The sequence below is a fragment of the Octodon degus genome, unplaced genomic scaffold, assembly GCF_000260255.1.
Source record: "Octodon degus isolate 3935 unplaced genomic scaffold, OctDeg1.0 scaffold00054, whole genome shotgun sequence".
NCBI lineage: Eukaryota > Metazoa > Chordata > Mammalia > Rodentia > Octodontidae > Octodon > Octodon degus.
This window is the reverse complement of record NW_004524630.1, coordinates 12,591,414-12,612,443: the sequence shown is the minus strand read 5'-3', so window position 1 is coordinate 12,612,443 and position 21,030 is coordinate 12,591,414. Positions and strand designations below refer to the sequence as shown.

General features: G+C 52.5%; 1 protein-coding gene across 1 annotated transcript in view; it reads left to right on the top strand.

Annotated features, from left to right (window-relative positions):
- Window positions 1–21,030, top strand: part of B4galnt3 (beta-1,4-N-acetyl-galactosaminyltransferase 3) — a 107,103-nt gene that overhangs the window by 77,180 nt on the left and 8,893 nt on the right. Inside the window, exons 2-14 of the mRNA XM_004633392.2 lie at window positions 262–365; window positions 1,004–1,081; window positions 10,094–10,189; window positions 10,657–10,747; window positions 11,084–11,184; window positions 11,387–11,454; window positions 12,108–12,186; window positions 12,269–12,335; window positions 14,707–14,850; window positions 16,266–16,375; window positions 17,112–17,212; window positions 17,439–17,500; window positions 18,130–18,955. Coding sequence (XP_004633449.1) covers window positions 262–365; window positions 1,004–1,081; window positions 10,094–10,189; window positions 10,657–10,747; window positions 11,084–11,184; window positions 11,387–11,454; window positions 12,108–12,186; window positions 12,269–12,335; window positions 14,707–14,850; window positions 16,266–16,375; window positions 17,112–17,212; window positions 17,439–17,500; window positions 18,130–18,955 — 1,927 coding nt within the window. The remainder of the gene's footprint in view (window positions 1–261; window positions 366–1,003; window positions 1,082–10,093; window positions 10,190–10,656; window positions 10,748–11,083; window positions 11,185–11,386; window positions 11,455–12,107; window positions 12,187–12,268; window positions 12,336–14,706; window positions 14,851–16,265; window positions 16,376–17,111; window positions 17,213–17,438; window positions 17,501–18,129; window positions 18,956–21,030) is intronic.

The window sequence follows — 21,030 nt, the reverse complement described above, 5'->3', positions numbered from 1 at the left end:
GGAAGGCCCAGCCAACGTCGCAAGGACGATGGTCCATTTCCCCTAGACCGGTTCCCTCTCAGATTTAGAGAAGGCGGTGAATTCTGATGGGCAGGGGGCTCATTCGTTCTCTGGCCTGCTGGCGGGGGCTGAGTTTATCCCTGTCTCCTGCCCCATCCATGCGTGAGGAGCAGAAGGGCAGCGGCTGCCTTTGTTCTGCAGACTCTTGTTTCATAAACGCGTAGGCCTTCGCATTATGTTCTCATCTCCTTTCTTTCACAGGGTATGCCAGCTGGAGAGAACTAGCCAAGGCTCTGGCCAGCAGGAACATCCCAGCTGTGGACCCCAACCTCCAGTTCTACCATCCCCAGAGTGTGAACCTCCAGGTAGGTGGCAAGGCCAGCTGTGTCTATCATGGGAGCCCCATGTGGCATCTGTGATTTCCTAGCTGATTGGGCTGAGATGTCCGTCCTGCCTGCCTCTAAGCCCTGGCTACCACTGGGCTTGGTTGTCCTGTTTCTGCTTTTGCTAGGTTGATAGAGATGTCTGTTCATGCCTGAGCCTTTCTAGGCAGGCGGCCTCTACCTCAAGCAGCGTGTCCTGGAGCTGGGGTGTGTGTAGCTCAGTAGTACAGCAGGTGCCTAATAGGTACTGCACAAGGCCCCATTTCCATCCCTGGTGCTTAAAACAAAACAAAAGACGATTAAAAAAAAAAAAAAAAACAGTAAGCCAAACAGCAAGTCCGGTTTTCCCTGGCATAGAGCCCAGGATATACCTTGGTGATGATACTAGGCACTTTCTGCTGAGAACCAGGGAGAATAAAGTAGACAAATAAGGTAGACAGATGCCCCATCCTGAAAGTAGCTGGGGTTACAATTGGTACTGGAGTGTCTCCTGTGGTCAGGGACTGTGACTGCTGACACCCTGTTGACCACGGATTTTTTCAAGGGGCCCCGAGTCCTGTCCAGCCCTTGGTTTTGTGCCCTAATATTCCCACTAAGTTTGTTCTTCATTCTCCTACCAGGACCAAGAAGTTGACCGCAGCAGGAGCAGCAACAACAGCTACCTGAAGTGGAATAAGCCTGTCCCCTGGCTCTCAGAGGTAGGGGACTCTGCTGGTCCTGTTCTTGGGGAAGGTGAAATTTCCTTCCTTTCTTCCTTGTCTCCCTCCATCTCTTCCTCTTTGTTCTTTTTTAAGATAACCCCAGAGATCACAGAACCTTCCAGTGATAATTATTGTGTTACTCCCCCACCCGATTCCACGCTCATTTGATTTACTTCCCCTAGAGGAAGAGCGTGCACATTTACTGCAGGCCTGTGTGTGGTGGGCTCAGCCTTTTCCCCCTGTGGAGTCATTGTGGCTGGCTGTGGTGGCTCAGCCCTCTAGTCCTAGCGTGTGGAAGGCTGGGGCAGGAGGATTTCTGTGAGCTCATGGCCCACCTGTGCTACACAGTGAGACCCTGTCTCAAAGAAAAAAAGTGCTTGTGTTATCTTTCAGTTTTCATCTTGGTAACACACACCTGACCTAACTTCTAGGGAAGAAGATAGTATTTGGGCTTATAGTTTCGGCAGTTCAGTTCATGGCCCCTTGTCCCTATTGCTTAGAATCTGTGGTGACACAGTGAATCATGGCAGAGGAGGCTGCTCACTTCATGGTATCCAGGAAGCACAGAGGGAAGGGGCTGGGGTCCCATGGACCCCTCCAAGGACACATCCTGGTCACCTAATTTCCTCCCCTCTATTTCCCCCCTCCTAAGGTTTCACCTCTCCCTGATAGTGTCACAGGCTGGGCCCCAAGGGTTTGGGTCTTTGGGGACATTTCAGATTCAGACTCTTAACAGTCCTCCTGGTTTTATAGGTGGGAAAAGCAAAGCTCAGGAGATCTGTGTTCTCTTTAAGACTTTTATAGCCATGCCAATCCCATGTGTTAGAGATAACAGACTTCTCAAATTGTCTTTCTGGGACCATTAAGTTCCCTAAGATTCCAAGAAGAGAGGGGAGTCCATTGTTGAATAAGCCTTTAATAAAAAAAACCTCTTAACAACAATCTAAGTGTAGACTACATCTCCTTGGAAATGGCCATTTGCATATAAAAGATTCTGAGGAGTTCTGCAGCCATCTGGTTAACTTGATTTTGCTCAACCTGTGCTAACGTCATTGCCCCCCCAATTGCTTTTTCCATGAAATACTTATTAATATTCTCTAACATTAGTGTTCTAAGGAATATCCATTAGGAAATTCTGATTTAGAAAATGTTTTAGAAAGTAGTTACATGTCTGAATGAAAATCATAACTAACTGGGCGTGATGGTGCCCACCTGCTGTCCCAGATACTTAGAAGGTGCCTGCCTCAGGATCGCTTGAGCCCAGCCTGACCAGCAGAGTGAGACCACCTGAAAGGAAGGGGGAGGGGGGGGAGGGAGGGAGAATAAAACAGCGTCGGGCTGAGGTTTAGCTGAGTGGTGCAGCGTTTGTCTAGCATCCAAGAGACCCTGAGTTTGGTCCTCAGCGCTGCAAAAAGGCAAAACCCCAGCTAACCACCATGATGCCCTCGCTGACAGTCTTCCCTAGCCTTTTTCCTTTGACTAAGAGACAGCTCCGCCCAGGGAAATGACTGAGCACAGACAAATTGCTTTGAGTAAACGCTTGTACCAAGACAGTGCTAACATAGTGTTTGGAGGATAAAATTTTAACTTTTTTTTTTTTTTTTATGGTCAGTTTGCTTGTTTGTTTTGAGACAGGGTCTCGTTATATGGTTCAGACTGTTTTTAAACTCTCTGCGTAGTGTAAACTGGTCTGAACTCGTGGTGCTCTTCCTACCGTGGCCTCCCGAGTGTGGGATAACAGATGTGTGCCACCACACCAGGCTTCTGTCTTATTTAGAGCCAATGAATTTTTCTTTAATCATTTGACTTTTTTTTTTTTTTGGGGTGCTGTAAATTGAACTCAGGACCTTGCACTTGCCGGGCAGGCACTGTGCCATGGGGTGATGTCCCCAGCCCTCGATTGATCGATTGATTGATTGATTGATTTAGAGACACAGTTCTCTATGCCATTCAGGCTGGCCTTGAATTCTCTTTGTAGCCCAGGCTGGCTGGCCTCAAACTCTCGACTGTCCCCTTGTGTGCTGGGATCACAGGCACACGCCACCATGCCTAGCTCAGTGCACATTTTTCTGGGTTTGCAGCACATAATGCCCACACTCCTAGTGGGGAGCTGGCACACGTACATGACACATGTTGATTTCTTTCACTTCCACCTCTCGTCGCTTCCCCGTGCCTCCGTCTCCTGGTCCCTTTCCAATCTACAAAAGTTCTAGCTCCCTGTTTTCCATTAATTAATTAATTAATCAATCAATCAGTTAATTAATTTTGGTACCTGGAGTACCAGTGTGCTGCTGAGCTGTATCCCTGGTTCCCTGTTTGCTATCATCTAGCCTTTTTTTTTTTTTTTTTTTTGGTGGAACTGGGGATTGAACTCAGGCCCTTGCACTTGCCAGGCAAGCGCTTATTCTACTGAGCCATCTTCCCAGCCCTGTCATCTAGCTTTTATTTTGCTCCTTAATTCATTTATACTTTGGGTTTCTTGTATTAGAAGCCAGACTCTTCCATCTTGGTGCCTGTGGACGTGGCTGACGTCTCTGGGCCCGCTGGTCTGAGTCCGCCGGTCTGAGTCTGCCCAGGCTGTACTCACACCTGTCCCGATGGATCTCGCCAGCCTGGGCAGTTTGCTTCCCAGGCCACTCACTTGCGCAGAGGCAGGAGGAGGAGTGAAGGAGGCTGGACTGCTCCCTGTGAGGCGAGGTTATCCACACTGGGACCCACCTCTTCCCAAAGCCCCCGGGGAGGGTGGATTACAGCGCTGGCATATCTGTAGCAGGTGACATCATCAGGTGGCTATGCCCCACCCTGCCTGGAGACAGTGTTTTGTCTGGCTTGGTGATCCAGCTTTCTCTCTTTTGAGGGCAGCTTGGATCATTTTCCTTGATGAGCTAATTATTTTTAAGAGAGCTATATAGCATTCTGTTTGTATGTATGTACGTATGTATGCATGTATTTATCCATTTGTCTTTTTGAGATAAGGTTTCACTGTGCAGTTCAGGCTGGTCTCAACCTTTTGAAGATCATCCTGCCTTCTCGGCCTCCTGAGTGTTGAGGAGGTTACAGGCGTACCACCGTGCCTAGCTCAGGCAGTACTTGATATTTTAGTACATGTGTGGGACTTTCTGGTGCTGAATGACCAGTTTCTACTGATTTGATTTTTTATATATTAAAAGTAGCTCAGAAATCTTCATTAGTTTTCGCAGATCTCCAGGGAATCACAGAGCCCACGCTGTCATCAACTTCGTCTTTTTGCTAGTTCTGAAGCCCTGGGCTCATGTGAGCCCACCCTAGTCAGCTGCCTTTACTGCCTGGGAGAACAAGCCCCAGAGGTCAGTCGGGTGGCGGTGTTGTCCGTGCCTCACCGGGTTCCAGTCCTTCCAGTCAGTCCTTGGTCCCACACGGCCTCCATAGTGCATCTCCTGCCTGACTTCAGCCTTGGACAGCAGTGAGTCCCCAGGCCAACAGTGTAGATCTGAATTCTCCTAGCCACTGGGAGTGCTCAGCGCCTGCTGTTATCTCCCATCTTTAGGTGATGGCTTAGGGCGGCTGACCTCGGGACCACAGAGTTAGGCCATAGAGCAAGGACAGACCATGGGAAGGTTGACTGTGGCCTCTTGGTGTGCTGCTTCCTGCCCCAGGTTTTGTCTGGCCACTCAGTCTCTAGGACTTATGCACACACGTAGAGCCCCTGGGGTGTCTCCTGGGTGTGTTCCAGAGGACAGATCCCAATGGATGGTGGGGGCCAGGTATCATCGAGTGACTGTTCTCAAAAGCGTATTCATGGTCAGGTATGGTGGCACATGCCCATAATTTCTGCTATTCGGGAAGCTGAGGCAGGTTGGGAGAGTCCATTCTGAGAAAATTAAACTTGTCTCAAAATAAAACATAAGGCCAGGAAGTGGTGGCATGCACCTGTAAGCCCAGCACTCAGGAGGCTGAGGCAGGAGGATCGCTGTGAGTTCAAGGTCAGCCTGGGCTATATAGCAAAACCCTGTCTAAATAAATAAATAGGACTAAGGATATAGCTCAACACTGAAGGAACAAAACAACAGTAAAAACACCCCAAAACCACTTATGTGCGCCCAAATCACTAGACACTAGCCAACCCTAATGCCGGCCTATTCGTTTATCAGTTGGTGTCTACATCTGCTGACCGCAACACTGTTACGCAGCCCCAGATAGTTGTAAGAACAAAAGTGGTGCGCACAGTCAGGTCAAAGCAGGTCAGGGTGTGTGCGAGTTATTTCTGCGGGCTTCGGTAAGGCCGCGCCTCTTGCTCGTGGAGAGGGCAAGCACAGACTCCTGTTTTTCCCATTTGGCCTTCCCCCACCCTTTCTTCTTTCGCAAGGCTGAGGCTTAGACCTAGGTGCTGTGTAAAGGTTTTGTTTTGAGTCAGGGGTCTCGCTGTGCAGTGCAGGCTGCTGGACTTGAGCTCACTTTGTATCCCTGGCTGGTCTCGCACTCTCAGTGATCTTCCTGCCTCAGCCTCGCAAGTGCTGGGACCACAGGCATGCACCTGACTTGTGTAATTTCTTGTAGTTGTGTTGGGATGTAATTAATGTTGCATGGGGTCTATCCGTTTGAATTGTGCTTTTGCTACACCCACAGATGGTCCATCCGCCACGGTTAATCTTAGGACATCTTGTTACCAAGGAACAAACGTCATCCCTGGTCATCACCTCCCATCACCTCATTCCCCCAGCCCCGGCAGTCATCTGCTTTCTGTCCGGATTTGCCTAGGACATTCCATATGAATGGGACTGTACAGTGGGTGGTCCTGTGTGGCCGGCTTCTTTTTCACCCAGTGTGGTGTCTTCAGAGTTTGTTCCTGTTGAGGCAGATAGCTGTGTTGCATAACTTCATGTGGCTACATAAGCTGCTGTTGCGTAAAGCAGCAGAAAAGATGACATTGTATTCGTGAAGCACTGAGCCTGACTGAGAACTGAACATCCTGGGTCAGGGACAGTCAGCCAGCGCAGACTGTTTAGGGTGAGCAAGGTGGCCCCTCAGAGGCAGTCAGGGAAGGGCCAGATCCACCGGGAGTCGGGATCTGGACCGGAGCGGAGGAGCGTGCACTCCGCTAGCCACAGCGGCTCCCTGCCTCTGCGTTCCTGGTTTCCTCTCTGTGGTCTCCTCGTGGTACACAGGCCAGTGGCTTGCTCGGCCCTCTGCTCTTCCTTCTGGCTTCAGCCTGGCCACGTACTTCGCCTCCCCTCAGCTCTCCTGGCATGAAGGTTTCTGAGCCTAAGAACAGTAAATCACTAGTTAGTTAGTTGAGACAAGGTCTCATTATGTAGTTGGCCTTGAACTGGCTGTGAACCCACCATGAGGACCAGGCTGGCCTTGACTTTATGATCTTCCTGCCTCAGCCTCATAAGTCCTGGCATTACAGACATTCGTCACCATGCCTGGCCGATCACGTTTTATTTTTTATTATCTGCTCCTCTGCTGGGGGCACATTTGTGTTGCTGCTTTTATGGGGGAGGCTGATTTGAATAATGCTGCTGTGAGCATTTTTGTACAAGTTTTCGTGTGGATCAGGCTTTGCTGTTTACAGAGCCCCAAATCACTGCCATCATAGTTTGTCTTACATTCTATACCTTCGGTCACCTTAGAAGGAAACCTGTAGCATATCCGTTCATCCTCCTGTTTGAATGGGGTTATTTCACACGTTAGGATTGCACTAGATGGACTGCTGGCTTCCTCAAACTCCAGAGCTGTCCCTGTCTTCATGGTACCAGGTTCCTTCTGTTCCATAGGGGAACTTTCTCCCATCAAAAGTTGAGCAGGGCTGGGGTGTGGTTTGTCACATGCGCAGGCTCTGGATCCATCCCCAGCACTGCCACTAAAAGAACAAAGTAGACGCCGCCTCTCCAGACTCCTAGCAGGTGTGTGCCCCAGCCCGTGTCTGCAGGTGAGACCACAGAGCAGAGCTGGCTACTGGACTGCTGGGTTGATGGGTCGGAGAGACTGCTGCTAGCACTCGCCGTGGGCTTCTGACCTTCCATGTCTGCCGCCATACGGGACTACTTCTCTTTCATCTTCTTTCTTTGGCACTGTTGGAGTTGAACCCAGGGCCCCCAGTGTGCTCTGCCTCTGAGCCACGGCCCCTGTTGCATAAATTTAGGGACACATTGCTCGGGGATCAGCTTCTACAAGCATTTGTTCCATCAAATAATTGCAATTCAAAGAAATGAACACAGGGGAACACTCCCTGGCGAAGGCAGGAGACCTGCAAGGGGAATGTTTGAGACGCACTTCAGGGAGGGAGTGGAGTTGGCCTGTGCGGGAGAACCAAAGGGGCCTCAGGCCAGGAAATGGTACTTGTAAAAGCTTGGAGAAGTCAAAGAGCAGGCTATGTTTTACAAAGGCAGGGAGTTCGGTGTGGGTGGAGTATGGGTGTAAGGGTAGGGACACAGGTGAGGCCGTGAAGGTAGGTGTGAGAAAAGGTTTTATTCTGAAGCCCTTTGAGGGCTGAGGTGGCAGTGACTTATCCGGGCTCTGCTTTTGAAGGAAAATTCTTGAGGCAGGAAAAGGACAGAGTGGAGGGAAAAAGCAAAGACCTACTCTTGAGAACTTCTGCTGGCCAGGAGGTGGGGTGAGGTAATGGGACATCTAGTGTGAGGAAACCCCCACCCCCTCGCTGGATTTATCTTCCTGATTTGTGGCCCCAACAGAAGTCAGTTTACCTCTCTGAGCTGCAGGATCCTTACCTCGGAAGTGAGCCTGTTCCAACACATTTTCTCCACGTTTTTGTTTTCTGTCCCTGTGCTTGGGAAATGCCTTCACAGAGTATCCCTGAGTCACCCAGCTGGCCTGGCTCGCCGTCCTCCTGTCTTTGCCTCCCAAGAGGCCCAGGCAGCGGGTGTGCATCGCTGCGCCTGGCTCTCTCTCTTGGACTCAAGGCTGTCAAACAGAGGCTGCTGGTGGTGCACCCGCTCTGGCTCTAAACAGAGGTGCCTCCCTGGGGCCTTTGCTATGCTGGTAGGGAGAGAATGGACACCAGGCAGTGTGGTTTTGCTGGGGTCCCACATCCCTGCCAGATGTAGTCTCCAAAACTCAAAGCGATACAAGTCCTGGTGGAGTCACCAGCGGGGCAGGGCGGGTGTGTGTGTGTGTGTGTGTGTGTGTGTGTGTGTGTGTGCCAGCCACAGGTCCCTGAGACACCACCCACAGCCCGGCAGCAGAGGGGAAGCGTGGCAGTCAGGCCTCTGCCCTGGAGCAGTGTGCCTACTCCTCTGTGTGCAGCTTCCCCTGACGCCCCACTCTCCCTTCCTAAAGCAGGGCAGGTCCTGAGAGCGGGGCAGCACCCGCCCTGCCTGCCCAAACCCTGTGGCCTCTGGCCCGTACCATTCTCTGGTGACAGGCGCCTGCCATGGCCTCCCTGCCCCACAGACTCCCCCTGCATTTCTAGGCCTCAGAACCCTGAACGTCTCCAGAGGGGACAGAGAGCAGGCCATTTAGAAGGGACAACTGAGTCTTGTAGACTGGACTTGAAGAATTTCCACACAAGCAGCACAATGTCCCCATTCTTTCCTTCTCTGGAGCCTTAAACCACCTCCCACCAGGCCCCTACCCCCATTCCCATGAGCCATGGCTACTTCCCAACCCCACACATTCCTAGCTCTGACCAGGCAAGTGCTGGGGCATGCCAGGCTGCTGAGGGGTCAGGGAGTGACAGGCTCCTTGTGTCTCCTCAGAGCCTGCTGTGCCCCTGAGGCTGTGCCCACCTTGGACCTCTGTGTTCCCCGCGTCCTCTCAGCCCTGCCTCCCCAAGCCCTTATGGGAGGCCCTTGTGACTTCCTTCAGTCTGAGTCTCATCTGGGGCTCTCGGGTACCTGCTGGACCACAGTAGGAGGGGCGGAGGGCCTGTTTTAGTAGTGTCATGAGGCCTAATGCCCCACGGCTCAGAAATGCTTCTCCAGGGAAAGGTGGCAGAGGAGAGAGCAGAGACAGGACAGGGGTTAATCTAAAACTCTGGTCACTTGGGACAACATCCTCGATTCCCTTTCCTCTCAGTTGTACCCCTCCCACCACCCAGAGGGCTAGTCCTGCTGAAGCCCTGTCTTCAGAAAAGGGAAAAGGGGTTACCCAGCCCAGTGCTGTCCCTGCCCAGTGCCACAGCTTTAAGGATAGGGAGGACACTTCTGCCTCTGCCTGTGGTGACTTGAGTGCCTAAGAGCAGCAGCCACTCCCCCACTATGCACCGGGGTGACAGGACGGTTCCCACAGGCCTCCTGTGGCTCTCCCAGCTGTTTCCCCAGGCTGACTGGAGACCACTGGGTGGATAAGGTTTCAGCAGTGGACAGCTGTGGGCTCTCCCTTCCTTGGACTGAGGGGCAGGACAGGAGAGGCAGCCGTACCCCCTCCCCCTGAAATCTGTCTCTCCCACTCCTGTGCCATCTCTGTTGCTGTTACTGTGTCATGGCCACCACTTTCTCTTGGGGCATACTAGCCAGGTGCTTCTGCATGGGAGGAATGGAATGGGGTGTGTGTGTGTGTGTGTGTGTGTGTGTGTGTGTGTGTGTGTGTATTTGACCAGAAAGACAGACCCTGTCTCAGGTTTAGGCCACGGGAATTATGTTCATTGATTTCTATCCCTGTGATAAAGATAGCTGAGCGAATGAACCAGTAAGGAAGAAAGGGCCGTGGTCCCTGTCGCTGTAGGCTGTAGTGACACAGTATATCAGGATGGAGGAGGCTGCTCACCTCATGCCATCCAGGAAGCAGAGAGGGAAGGGGGTGGGGTCCTAGTGTCCCCTTCAAGGGCATACCCTAAGGACTCAATTTCCTCCCAAGGGTGCCGGAGGCTGGGGGCCACGCCCTCAGCACACATCAGGTCCAACCTCTGGCAGGGCTGAATACAGTGCCAGGAGTAGCCTAGAGTGGGCTTGGCCTGCCCCACAGAGAGCAGGGCTGGGCCTGTATGCACTGGGCTCCTGGGCTCCTGGGCTGTGGGGCCCTGGGGCGAGGGGGGTGACACTCACCTCCTGCCTCTATTCTGGCCCTCAGTTCCGGGGCCACGCCAACATGCACGTGTTTGAGGACTGGTGTGGCAGCTCCATCCAGCAGCTGCGGAGGAACCTGCACTTCCCCCTGTACCCGCACGTGAGTCCCATGGTGCCCTGGGCCTGCCCTCCCCTCCCCCAGCTCTTCACCAGCTCCTGTCTGGTCTCCCTCTGCTGCTCTCCCTCATCTTCTCTCACCTCTTTTCTGTCTGCATTCCTTCCTCTCTTGGGCTCTCTGGTCCTTTGCCCAGAATATCTCCCTTGCTTCCTTCGCAGGGGTTCTTTAGATTTCTCTGCCATCCACTCTGCATCCTTTCAGTCGAGGCCCTCACCGTGGTATGTCTAGAGCTTACCCAGGGCTGCCGCCTGTGGCTGTGCAGGTTGTGCACCATACCAGGTCACCTGGACAAAGTGGCAGAGGGAGCCAGAATGCAGCCTGTGCGCCCCTCACCCCACCACACCCCAGTTTCTCCTGCATGACTCTTTCCTGGTCTTTGCATCCGCCCTAAGTGGGTCAATTTCCCCTCCGTGCTCCTGGGTAACAATTTTCCCCCATTCTTTCAATAGATACGCACAACTCTGAGAAAGCTGGCGGTATCCCCCAAGTGGACCAACTATGGCCTCCGCATCTTTGGCTACCTGCACCCCTTCACTGATGGTGAGGCACCCCCCAAAGCCTCAAATAACCCAGTAACTGTAAAGTAAGCCTACGCTGGCCTGACTGGACCTTGTCGATCCATCGTGAGATGGGGGAGGGAAACTGAGGGACACACAGCCTCACCCCGATCCCCCAGGCTGATTGGCTGGTCTCTGGGAGTCATCTCCATTGCCACATTGCCCCAAGGACCCAGAATTCCCCACTGTGCCAAGAGGGGCCGGAGCATGACACCCTCTAAGGAGAAGTCAGTCCTAACTCCCAGCAGGGCCCTCAGCGCAAGGGCACGCTGTGCCTTCCCTGCTCTCACCTGCGCGCTCTTCCTGCCCCTCCTCCCAGGGAAAATCCAGTTTGCCATCGCTGCAGATGACAATGCAGAATTCTGGCTGAGCCACGATGACCAGGTCTCGGGCCTTCAGCTGCTAGCCAGTGTGGGCCAGGTAGGTCAGCGCAGCCTGGGCTCCCCGGGTCTGGGGCCGGTCGATGAGGTGAAGAACCAGAGAAGCAGCCCGGCAGAGGGGTGGCCCGGGCTGCGGCCCAGAAGACGCCTCCTCTGGGCAAGGACATCCTTTGAGTCCTTCTCACTTGACTCCTTTCTGTTTCCCACCTCCCCTCTTTCTGTGCGTTCCCCTGTCTGCCTAGAGCGGGAAGGAGTGGACAGCCCCTGGAGAGTTTGGCAAGTTTCGGAGTCAAATTTCCAAGCCGGTGAGGTGAGTGAGGAGACTGTGACAGGCAGGCGTTCTCCCAAGGCCCTGAGGCCGGAGCCATTCCTGCTTGAAAGCCCATGGGGCTGACTTCATCACGCAGCCTTCTGACCGCTTTTTGGGTACATGGAATCAGTGGCTTGCGCAAATCTGGCCTGTCCTTCCTCATTTTAAAGGCCCGGGATGGGTATAATTTGAAGCTCACATGCCTCTCTAGTGATAGGCCTATAAAACAGGCCTATCTTCGTCCTTGCCCTTCCTATCTGCATCCCTGAAATGCCCACACCTTTAATGGCCAGGACAGCCCTGCCCTCCGGGCTGCTAGAAGGTCCCCAGGCAAGGAAGAGCAAGACTTCCCATCTAGAGTCGCTGGAGACGCCTTGGGTGCTGGGAGACGTTCTTGACTCCAGAGCGCCACCTGGTGGCCACGGATGCAAAGGCGGTACTCGGTGGCTTGCGCCGTCGGGACTGGCCGGTCCGCGGAGCAGCGCTGCACCCCCAGCCATGTGGGCGCTGCTGGAAATAGCAGCTGCTCTGTAGGGCGCCTGCGGTTACAGTTTTCGGGGGTTCCCGTTCCCCTATGAGGGGCGTCATGCCCCTGCCACCCCATGGGCAAGAGCCTGGACGAGATGTGACAGTGGCCTCTCTGCCCTCCACAGGCTGGTGGCCTCTCGCAGGTACTACTTCGAGGTGCTGCACAAGCAGAACGACGAGGGTACTGACCATGTGGAGGTCGCGGTGAGCACCCCGCCCCGCCCGCCTCGCCGGCCCCCCCGGGGTGCGCCCCAGCCTCCCACAGCCGCCCTCTCTCCTCCTGCAGTGGCGGCGGAGTGACCCCGGAGCCAAGTTTGCGATCATCGACTCCGCGTCCTTGTCACTCTTCACCAGTGAGTGGGGTCAGGGTGCCCAACCCAGGACTCCATCCCTTGGGGGAGTGAGTGGCTGCTTTGGGGCGGGGTGACTCAGGGGTGCTGGAGGAAGCCAGAGCCAGAGTGTACCAGGGGTTGGCACCTTGTGCTGCGGGCTCCATACCACCTCTGGGAACGCGCTAGACTCTCCCTGGACCCTCACCAGGAAAAATGCCCTTCTCCACCCATGTAGGACATTTTCAGTGCAACTGCAGGGGATCTAAGGACTTAGGCCTCATTGAAAGAAACTTGGGGAGGTCATGCGGAGGCAGGAGGAGTGTCCAGGGCAACTGAGTGAAACCCTGTCTCAAACTTTAAGAATAATAAACCTTGGAGATGTAGCTCAGTACTCCTTGAGTTAAGTGCCACAAAGACTAATGGCCATGTTTGATGGTACATATTTGTAATCCCAGAAGGATGAGACATGAGGGTCACAAGTTAAAATCCAGGCTGGACATTGTAGTGACTCAGTGAAACCCTGTCTCAGAACATAGACAGGGTCTCACTATGTAGTTCAAGCTGGTCTTGAACTCACAGGGATCCTCCTGCTTCAGCCTTCTGAGTGCTGACATTATAGGTGTTCACCATCATGCCCGACTCAAAATATAAAATAAAGGAAGGGGTGAGGGTGTAACTCAGTGCAAAGCCTTAGGCTCAGTCCTTAGGACTGGAAGGCAAATAAACTCAAAAAAAAAAAAAAAATCAATGAGTCCAGCCCCCTGTTGAATTGTTAGTATCCACAGTTCAAGTGCATGGTTCACCTACTTGGAATTTGCAGGAAATGAACTCTTCAGTTGCACTTTTCCCTGCTTGACGCCTCCGCAGCAAGACTCATATTCATTGGCTGTGCTAAAAATTGTGGGGTTAGAAGTATAGTTTAGTGGTGGTAAGCACTTGCCTACCTTGTGCAATGCCCTGGGTTCAATTCCCAGCATCATGAAAACCCAAACAATCATCTGTAGGCAGCCTGCATGGCAGGTGTGGGCAAAGCAGGCAGACCCACAAGGGACAGTGGTGAAGATGAACACCCAGGGAGACTGGAGCCACTGAGCGTGCCATCAGGCTGCTGGGAGGACATTGCTGGTGACAAAGCAGGAGGCCATGAAGTCAGGAGGCGGGAGTTGGTGAACTGCTGGGTGGTGTAGGCAGGAGGGCTGCTGGGAGTCTCGTGTTCATCATAAACCAAGAAAAGAAGCATAGCAGAGTTCATGGGGGGAACCAGTGCGACAGCCGAGGCAGCCAGCCCTGGGGACTGGAGGCAGAGCTGTCATCCAAGCTGGGGCTGCAGACAAATGAGCTGAGGTGGCAGAGAGCAGACAGGTGGCAAGAGTGGGCTGGAGGATAAAAATACCAGAGGTTGAGCCCTTGTGCATGGAAGTTATTGCTTTGCATGCCATAATCCAGAGGCTGATTGGCTGGGTTCGAAGTTGGCTTTCCTACTTACCAATTCTGAGGTCGTAGGCAGGTGACTTCGATTCTCTCTGCCAAAGTCTGCAGAACAGAAATGCTAACAGTACTGGTAGGGCAATCCTAATTTGGAAATTTAAATTGCAAATGCTCTGAAATCCGAAACTGTTTGAGCACCTAAAGAATGTTTAGTTTGGGGATTTTCAACTGGTTAAAGGTTCCACAGGTACGGTGGCCCTTCAGTTCACAAACTTAATTTGTTCTACAATTTTTAGAAAACATGGCTATGGTTATGTTTGTCACCCTGTGTAAAACTTTGTGAATAAAATTTTGCCAAACTCTTTTGTTTGTGAACCAAACTGAAACACTTTTGGTCGGAGGCATTGTGGGTAAGGGATACTCAGCTTGTTCATAGGTCATACAGTAGCTTTGAAATGGACTTTTTTTTTTTTTTTTGCGGAAACGGGGATTGATCTCAGGCCCTTGAGCTTGCCAGGGAAGTGCTTATTCCACTGAGCCATCTCTCCAGCTCCCCCTGGACTAATATTTGTAAAATACTTTGGTACTCGGAGGCTGCTGGGGTATAGCTCAGTGGTAGAGCGTTTACCTAACATGCTCCAGGTTCAGGATTCAATCTGCAGCAGGAAGAAAGGAAGGGAGGGAAGGAAAGCAGGATTTGAGTGTGGGTTATATAAAATTAAACATAATGAAAAATTTCTATCTGCAGTACTTTGAGGAGAGATCACTTTATCCAATCTGTGCAGAATTGGGCCAGCCATGAAGCTGGTGGAGGGAATGAGTGGGGGCCGCAGTTGGCTGGAGCGGTGGGAGAGGGGCTGAGCGGCAGCCTGGAAGGTGCGCCCTGGTCCCTGGTCCCTCAGAGGCAGCGAGCTGGATCCGGCCAGAACTTGCAGCCTCCCTCTGCTCTGTCCCCTGGCCCTAGATGAGACTGTCTTAAGGATGGATGAGGTGGGCCATATCCCGCAGACCGCAGCCAGCCACACTGGCGCCGCCAGCCCCTTCCCCGTGGATGAGCAGCCTCCAGCCGACATGCTGCGGCCTGATCCCCGGGATACGCTCTATCGAGGTAAGCCTTGGTCGCTTGTTGTCGCGCTGTTGGGGACTGCCTGCCACCGCATCTCCTGGTGGTGACAGAAAAGGCTAGGGAGACTTCGTTCTACGACAGCGTCCCAAGTCACAGAATCTTTTCTTTCCTTTGTAGTAGAAAATGTAACAAGTACGGAGGAGAGTACAAAAATATGAATGTCCAGTTTACACTTCTGTGACACATTACAGAGTGAATTTATATATCCACTACCCAGGACAAGAAGTAGAATTAGAATGCAGAAGTCCTCACACATCTCTGTACCACAAATAGGAGTCTTTTAGAAGATTCTTACTCTGTTTATTCAGTGAGAAGTACGTTGTCTTTTTTTTTTTTTTTAATGTATCTCATGCAGAGTCTCACTACGCAGCTCAGACTTGTAGTGATCTTCCTGTTTAACCCCCCCCCCAGTGCTGAGATTGTAGGCGTGTACCACCACCCCTGTTCTCTGTGGCTGGCTCAGCGCCCCCAAGGACATGTGGTGCCAGCGATCGAACCCTGGTCCCTGTGCTTGCCTTATCAGGCGCTTAGTCCACTGAACTATCCCACCAGCCCCGTTGTCTTTTGGAAGTTTTTTGTTTTGTTTTGTTTTGGTTTTTCTTTGGTGCTGAATAGAACCTGCTAAGTGCTATATGCTCAGCTACATTCCTGGGCCAGTCATGGTAACATGTTTACATGACAGTGTTCCTTTCTCCTTTAAAAAAAGAAAAACAAGCTGGGCATGGTAGCTCTTTCCTGTAATCCCAGCACCCTGGAGGCTGAGGCAGGAGGATCGTTGCAAGTTTAAGACCATCCTCAGCTACAAAGTAAGCTTAAGGCCCGCGTGAACTGCATAACAAGACCCTGTCTCAAAAAGATAACAATAGGGGCTGGAGAGATGGCTCAGTGGTCTAAAGCACCTACTTGGAACAAGCTTGGCAAAGCACAGGGACCGCGGTTCGATCCCTCAGCACCACATGCCAGCCAGCCGCGCCCCCTGGTGGGCTGAGCTGCCCCCCCCCCACTAAATAAATGTTAAAAAAAATAAAATTAAAAAAAAAAGATAACAATAAATAAAATAAATAATATAAAAGAAGGAGACCTGGGCACAGCCCTGTACTAGGCCTTGCCATTTGTGGAAGGAAGTCCCTAGACCTTACTGAGGCCAGCTGTATGCCATGACTCCAAGTCCTAACTCCTCTCCACCAAGGTCTCCCTGAATGTGCACCCCTGGGAGTGGTGGCAGCCTTGGTTCGGCAGTATCAGCCCAGGGCTGAAGCTGCCAGGAGTGAATACAAGAGGGCGGCTTCTCAGGGCCAAGGACCTGGACCTTCACCTCAGCAAGGAGCCCATGTGGCCCTAGGCAGGCCCTAGAGGCACCGTCTCCCCCTTTAACCCTCTGGTGTCATTCTCCCCAGTGCCTCTGATCCCCAAGTCCCATCTCCGCTACGTCCTGCCTGACTGCCCCTACAAGCCCAGCTACCTGGTGGATGGGCTCCCCCTGCAGCGCTACCAGGGCCTCCGCTTTGTAAGTTGGGGCTGGATGCCTGAGGACTAAGGGGTGGCTGCCTGGGACCTGTTGGGGAAGGCCGAGCTGCCTCCCTGCTCTACCCCCCACCTCAGCGGGCAGGCTTCCTGATGCCTGACCGGGGTACTTGGATAGGCTGGCCGCAGAGCCTTAAGACCCCACCTCCAGCTCTGCTTCAGTGAGGGTCTGCCCTGAGGGTCACACTGCCCGGTCCTGCCTGCTCAGTCCCACTCTGCTGCTGGCCAGTGGTGTGAGGAAAGTGAGCTTTAGAGGACTGACAGCCGCCAGAGGCAGCATGAACGTGGTCTGGCTGGATCCAGAGATGAGCTGGAGATAGGAGGGAAGTGGGGGGATTCCCAGGAGCCAGAGGGTGAGGGCCACATTGGCAAAGTTTGTGTTGATGGTGACCTCAAGCCGTGTATAAGCAGTGCAGTCAGAGGGGGCTGCTCAGGCTGTGGAGGTGGCGGAGAGGGAGGGAAGGGTCTCAGCTGCTGCTGCAGGGCGTGAGACAGATGGCAGTCAAGGTGGTGTGCACTAGGGAATCTTGCCTCAGGACTGAGTGTGAGTTGAAGGGGACCCTGGGGTGTGTCATTTGGTAGTTGATCCAGCGCTCCAAGCATCCTTCCCATGGGCAGGTCCTGAGCAGCCCTCACGTGGCTCGCCGGGAAGCCCCAACCCCAGCCAGCGGCTCCTTCCAGGATCCTACCTCTCCCACTTGTGCTTTCTCCACCTCCAGATTCATCTGTCCTTTGTTTATCCCAACGACTACACCCGCCTGAGCCACATGGAGACCCATAACAAGTGCTTCTACCAAGAAAATGCCTACTATCAGGACAGGTGAGTGGCACCAGATGGGACAGAGCAGGTGTCGGGGGCTGCCGGGGCTCTCGCACATGGCGACGTGTGCCCGTCAGCTCAAAGAGTCTGTGTTCTTCCTGCACACGTGTTACAGGCACACATATAATACGTGCTCGCGTGCACACACACACACACACACACACACACACGAGACTCTTTCTGCCTAAGGCACCCTTTGTCCTTCCGTATGTCCTTGTCCTTGCAGGTTCAGCTTCCAGGAGTACATCAAGATGGACCAGCCAGAGAAGCAGGGCCCAGAGCAGCCAGGTACAGAGTGGCCAGCGACTTTCAGGCTGGGAGGGTGTCCGTAACCCATAGCCTGCTTCCAGGAAAGCTCAAACCATGTGGCCCTGCCTCCAAGGGGCTCAGCGTCCAATTACAGGTCTCTCTGTACCCAGGGGACTGGAGAGCTGCCACCCACTTTTGCCTTTCTTACCAAGGTCCACGTAGGCTGTGGCTCTCTTTAATGGAACCAGGGGTCAGCCTTCGAGGACGTGGGCTGCTGGGGGCACCACCATTCCTAGGACACCATTTCGGAAGCTATACTATGGAGAAGCCCCGTCTCCCTGTGGCCTTCTTAGTATTAAAGCAGGGCTGAGACAATTTACTGGGTCCCTAAAAGGAACCAGGCATCTGCCAGGCCCTTTGTGTATTCGGTATCACTCCATCTTCCTAGCAGCCCTGTGAGAGAGGGGTTTTTATAGCCTTTATGTGGATAAAGAAACTGGGGTTAAATGAGGCTGAGCAAATTGCTGAGGATCACGCAAGTGGCAGAGCCTACATTGAGTCCCCATCTGGACCCCTCGCTGTGTGTCACACAGGTGATCACCAGCTGTCTTGGGAATCTTGGGAAAAGGTTGAAAACTCCTGATGCAAAGAATGGTTATTATTAACAGGTTTTGAGGACGAACTTCTTGAAGAATCTCAGTATGAAGAAGTGGCAGAGGAGACCCCTGCCTCCCTTAACCGGGACACCGAGACGCAGGAGAGAAAACCAGTGCCTACCTCCAGCCTCCAGCAGGATGTCACTGACTACCGCCTCCGAAGCCTGCGGAAGCTCCTGGCCCAGCCTCCGGGGGACCCCGGGGCACCCTTTCCCCAGCTGAACTCCACGGCTTCCTTCCCAGGGAGGAGCAGCAACAGCCTCCAGCAACCAAAGAGGACGCGATTGCCCAGCCCCGCGCCCAGCCCTGTGCCCAGCCAAGACACCCCACACTCTGACAAGGGGAGACCCAGGGCCCCTGGGCTCTCGGCACAGCACCTACCTCTCCTTAAGAGGTCCAGGCCCCCGGGTAATGACCTGGGGAAGACTCTGGAGCAGTCTCAGTGGCTGAAGCAAGTAGACTCCTACATCGCACAGCAGAGACAGGGTGATGGGTTGGCGGCACAGGCCCCGAAAGGGGGGTGGCCAGGGGAAGAGGAGGAGGAGGTGGCAGCTGTGGATCAGGATGGACCAGTGGAAGGAGGAGATGAAGAAGGAGAAGAAGAAGAAGAAGAGGAGGAGGAAGAGGATATGAGTGAGGTGTTTGAGTATGTACCTGTGTTTGACCCAGTGGTCAACTGGGACCAGACCTTCAGTGCCCGGAATCTGGACTTCCAGGCCTTGAGGACCGACTGGATTGACCTGAACTGTAACACATCCGGCAACCTGCTGCTGCCTGAGCAGGAGGCCCTTGAGGTCACGAGGGTCTTCTTGAAGAAGCTCAACCAGAGGAGCCGGGGGTAAGGTAAAGGGCTCTCTTGGGGCCCGGGCTGGACATGGCAGGGCCAGCCGGACAGTGGGGCCTCAGAGGCTGGGGCAGTTTCTTCTACAGGAAGAGAGGAACTTGACTCCCAGCCAGGCTCCCGGGCAGTGTAAGCCCCTGGCGGTCCTGCTTCTGGCCGTGCTCGGCACCAGCTGGATCTTTGTTCTACCATCAGGCAAAGGCTACAACCCCAGGTGCCTGGTCCAGGGTCCATGGTATGGCCTGGGCACAAGGGCCAGCAGGCGAAACGAAAGCTAAAGCTTCACATTAACACTTTAGCTGTGGAGGCCCAGAGACATAGCTCAGCGGCATAAGCGCCTGCCTGGCAAGTATAAAGTCCTAAGTTTAATCCCTGATACCAAAGAAACAAAACAAAAACACTTCAGCTGTGGGTTAAAAGGGCTAGGGCATGAGATATGACTAGAGTTCTTTGGGATTTTTTTGTCATCCATTCATTCACTAGTCTTTTTTTGTGGGGAAGGGGAATAAAATTTATCTACCATTGAATTTATCACTTTAGAGTGTACTGTGGAGTGGGGCTAATTCCAGACCATTTTGACCACTTAAGCTAACGTGGAATGCCAGCCTACTCGAATCCCGGCACCGAGGGTGGAGGGCGGGTTTAGGGATTGTCAGCCCAGGGTTCGGGTCAGTCTGGGCCACTCAGCAGAGCCCATCTCAGGAAGAAGAAAAGGTATCTACATGAAGCTCCACGCCCACAAGCACTTACTCCTCATTCCTCTCTGCACTGATCTGCCTTCTGTCTACTAATTTGCCTCTTCTAGAGGCAAATTCATGTAAGTGCAGTTACAGTAAGTCCCCGATTATTCATAAGTTAGGTTTATTTATAATTCTAACAAAGCAAGTCTTATATACCTTTGACACAGATATACAGTGTAAAGCTTAAAACCAAACACACACACATAAATCCTGTAAATTCTTACTTTACAGTAACCTTAAAATGCTAAAGTATACACCCTAGCTACTTCTGAAGTGTATGCGCGTCTGTGAATGTTCATAATGCAAGGTCCATTTGTATACGTGAAGGTTTGCAACTCGAATGTTCTGGTCTGGTTGTAAGTCAGCGACTTACTGTATATAATATGTAGCCTTTTTTGTCTGGCCTTTTTCACTCAGCAAAATGTTTTATTCATTTTATTTTGTGTGTTTATTTACTTGGTACAGTATTGGACTACACAGCTTCTATTCGTAGTGATCCTCTTGTCTTGGCTTTCCCAGAACTGGGATTACAGCACTGGGATTACCACCACAACTGGTCTCTGTGGCCAGCATGGTGCACCTGGGGTTCCAGGGCAGGCATGGCATGCAGTACCAGGGACTGAACCAGGGTCCTTGAGCTGGCCAGGCAGGCGCTTAGGCCACCAAGCTCTCTCCCCAGCCCAGCAAAAAAAGTTTTTAAGGTTTATCCATGTTATGGAATATGTCAACTACTTTGTTCCTTTATATTGTTGAATATATCTTTTTTTAAAAATTTTATTTATTTATGCGTGTGTGTGGCCAGCTCAGCCCACCAGGGGGTGGGGCTGGCTGGCATGTGGTGCTGGGGGATTGAACCACGGTCCCTATGCTTTGCTAAGCTTGTTCTAAGTAGGTGCTTTAGACCACTGAGCCATCTCACCAGCCCCCTGTTGAATATATCTTATTTAATGGATAAACCAATTGGATGACACACATCTGCAATCCCAGCACTCTGGGAGGCTAAAAACAGGAGGATTCAACCCTAACCTGGGCTATTTAGTGACTTACTGAGACCCTGTGTCAAAATGAAAGAAGGGCTGGGCATGTAGCTCAGTGTGCAAGCTTTGGATTCAATTCCTAGTACCAAAAAAAAGTAGAATCTAAATTAAAAAATAAATGCTTACATTTATATGACGAGCCAGGCATGGCAGCGTGTGCTTATAATCCCAGCACTCAAGAGACCGGGGCAGGGGACAGGAGGGTCACAGTGATTTTGAAGCCAGTCTGAACTACATTCAAGGCCCGCTTGAACTGTATAGCCAGCTTCTCTCTCAAAAAAAAAAAAAAAAAAAA